Genomic DNA, 3,710 nt, shown 5'->3' with positions numbered 1-3,710 from the left:
ATATATAGAAAATGTGCTTAATGAAAATAATGTATTTAATGAACTTAATGAAAGTAAAATCCATTATTAAATATACAAATAAATAGTTTTTGCATTTATATTGAAGGGAAAATATGCTTAATGAGTGTAAATAAATAAAAACAGTTTTGTATTGATGTTTGAGGGAGAAAATGTGCATAAATAAATAAATAAAAAAGTTTTTGTATTGGAAATTAGAGGAGAAATGTGCTTAATGAAAATAAATTAATAAATAAATCATTTTGTATTGATAATTGGAAGAGAACTGTGCTTAATTAAAATGAATAAATAGTTTTTGTATTGATAATTTGAGGGAAAATGTGCTCAAATAAATGAATAAATAACTAGTGTTTGTCTTGATAATTGTAGGAGGAAATGTTCTTAATTTAAATAAATAAATAGATAAATAGTTTTTGTCTTGATAATTGGAGGAGAAAATGCACTTAATTTAAATAAATAAATAAATAAAGATAAATAAATAGTTTTTGTCTTGATAATTGGAGGAGAAAATGCACTTAATTTAAATAAATAAATAAATAAAGATAAATAAATAGTTTTTGTCTTGATAATTGGAGGAGAAAATGTGCTTAATTTAAATAAATAAATAAATAGATAAATAAATAACTAGTTTTTGTATTGATAATTTGAGGTCAAATGTGCTCATAAATAAATAAATGTAGTTTTTGCATTGATAATATGAGGAGAAAATGTGCTTAATTTAAATAAATAAATCGTTTTAGTCTTGATAAATGGAGGAGAAAATGTGCTTAAATAAATAAATACATACATAAATAAATGCTTTTTGTGTTGATAATTGGAGGAGAAAATGTGCTTAACGAAAATAAATCAATACATAAACAGCTTAAACGTCTAATGGATCTTACCTCAGATGAACAGTCTTCAGCTGTCGTTGAGACTTCACTCTCGGGCTGACAAAAGAAAACATAATGAGGTCACATGTGCAATTAATTTCTACATTGTTCCACTTTCTGAGCCTTCGGTGTTAGTGGGTCACTCATCAAGACGACAAGCTTTTAAAAAATAGCATCCTGAAATGAGCGCTAAGGATGGCTGTATCTGAGCCTCTACGACAGAGAAAGAGAGCGGTCTGTCTCCACATCAGTACAGACACACTTCAGCTATAAAAGCATGATGCATGGCCGCTGTTCTCATCTCCTTCACAAGATCACGGCTAATTACACTGATGCATGAACGTCTGACCTACATCCAGATCAGTGCAGACACGCAGCCACGGGAAACCCAACAGAGCAGCTGTAATCATGGGCACTAGGGCTGAGTTTTCACACAAATTTCACGATTCGATTCGCTTTCACAAGCTTGCGATTCGATTCAGTATTGATTATTTTGAATATATATCAGGTACTGTACATGCCAAATTTTCTCAAGGAAAAAACTAATGCTGTAAAAAATTCATGAGAGTCAGTTGGTACTACATTACTATAATACAACTAATGCTGTAAAATATATATGAGAGTCAGTTGGTACTACATTACCATAATATTGAAGGTTAAAATTGACTGATTTGTAAGCTAATATACAACTGCTAAAATTACACTTGATGAAGTTTTTAAAATAATAAAGTTACAATTACATAATAATATTTCTACTTCAATTCGTGTTTTTAAATATAAACATAATGGTGGCTGCCATAAAAACTTAATGGATTTATTCAAACATAAATTAAACATTGAAGAACAGTAAAAAATATAATGAATATGTTATATGGTGCATATATTTAGCAAAATGTTAAATATATGGTAATAAAGCGGAGGAGATGATCAGTTCACTGAGGCGCTACAGCGATCACTCCACATTAAACAGCGCCGAAACGGCATTTATTGTTTGAATTCTGCAATTCAACGGACAGAATTTGAAATCTGAGACTTTGTTTCATATTAAAAGCACTAAAGCACAATGCTTATTGCGATTTATTGGATGGGAGGTGCGCTTCAATGTTCCGTCCATTAACTGAAAACAGACTAAACTAATCGATTCCTGGGATTTAAGAATCGATATCGTTCCGTAAAAATGAGAATTGATTAATATAGCGATATCGATATTTTTTACCCAGCCCTAATGGGCACGATTGATTAATATTGGAAACATGACTAAATTAATGGCAGAACAGTCAGTGCAGATAAGAGATTATTCTCAATGCTGATCTTATTAGATTCACTACTGTAACTGTTTACATTTATTAATTCAGAAGATGCTTTTAATCTAACTCATTTCTATAATACAATACTTTTTATTTTCTTATTTAATCGTATTTTAACTTTTTATTTTAATGTCAATATAACAAATTCAATGATGTTTAGGCTAGACGCTAAACCATGTAAACGAAACTAATATTAAAATAGTTTAAATAAATAATAAAAATATGCCACAATGCAACAAATTCTAATATACAAACATAACAAATATATTGTAAATAAATAGCTTTGTATTGATAATTGGGGGTAAAATGTGCTTAAATACATAAATAGTTTTTGTACTGATAATTTGAGGAGAAAATGTGCTTGAAGAAAATAAATAAAACAAATAAATAAATAAGTACATAATAAATAGTTTTTATTTTGATAATCAGAGGTGAAATGGGCTTAACTCAAATAGTTTTTGTACTGATAATTTGGAAGAGAAAATGTAATTAATGAAATAAATAAATAGCTTTTGTATTGATAATTGCAGGTAAAATGTGCTTAAATAATTAAAAAAATAATAAATAAACAAATAAATAAGTTTTCCTCTAATAATTGAAGGAGAAAATGTGCTTAATAAAAATTAATAAATGCATACATAAATAGTTTTGGCTTTGATAATCAAAGATAAAATGGGCTTAACTCAAACAGTTATTGTACTGATAATTTGGAAGAGAAAATGTGATTAATTAAATAAATAAATAGGTTTTCTACTGTGCTTAATGTGCTGAGAAAATGTGCTTAATGAAAATTAATAAATAGTTTTTGTATTGATAATTGGATGAGAGGTGTGCTTATATAAATAAATAAATATTTGTTTATTATTAATACAAGCAATATGTACCAAATGAGACTCGAAATTGAAGTTACACTGATATTTACTAGTTAAAAGCATCCAGTTAATTTAGTAGGTCAGCAATATGACTTTAGCGCCGTCAAACCCATCAGACCCACGTGTTCGCTATGTAACAACAGTTTGAGATCTGTGAGCTTTACTCCGCTAGATTTCAGCACAGTCACAAGCGTTGTTTCCACGGCAACAGCTGCAGGAGGAAGTTACACGACCGCTTGAAACTTTGCTGTGGTGATTTAAATGCAAACACGTATCAACTACATAACACACTTCAGAAACAGATGGAAACAGCAGAGTCAGAGGAGACTCTCCATGCTTAGAGATGGTTGAGATTGAGCATAAACTCACAGACGGAGGTGAAACTCTGCTTGTTTCCTGGAGAAACCTCTCTTGATAAAGCACACGGACACATTGAGAGCTGAGCGAATGGAGCAAGATCACGCCAGCACTGCTATTCTGCTGCAAGGAGACACACACACACGCACACACACTCACTCACTCACTCACTCACGCACACTCGCTCACTCACTCACACATGCGCACTCACTCACGCGCACTCACTCACACACACACACTCACTCACTCACTCACTCACTCACACACACACACACACACACTCA

General features: G+C 30.9%; 1 protein-coding gene across 1 annotated transcript in view; it reads right to left on the bottom strand.

The window, feature by feature from the left end:
* akap9 (A kinase (PRKA) anchor protein 9) overlaps window positions 1-3,710 on the bottom strand; it is a 116,749-nt gene that overhangs the window by 93,182 nt on the left and 19,857 nt on the right. The window contains exon 3 of the mRNA XM_016494065.1: window positions 903-947. Coding sequence (XP_016349551.1) covers window positions 903-947 — 45 coding nt within the window. The remainder of the gene's footprint in view (window positions 1-902; window positions 948-3,710) is intronic.

The sequence above is a fragment of the Sinocyclocheilus anshuiensis genome, unplaced genomic scaffold (genome assembly GCF_001515605.1).
Source record: "Sinocyclocheilus anshuiensis isolate Anshui unplaced genomic scaffold, SAMN03320099.WGS_v1.1 scaffold2100, whole genome shotgun sequence".
NCBI lineage: Eukaryota > Metazoa > Chordata > Actinopteri > Cypriniformes > Cyprinidae > Sinocyclocheilus > Sinocyclocheilus anshuiensis.
Note: the sequence above shows the minus strand (reverse complement) of the source record. Positions and strands in the feature narration are given on the sequence as shown.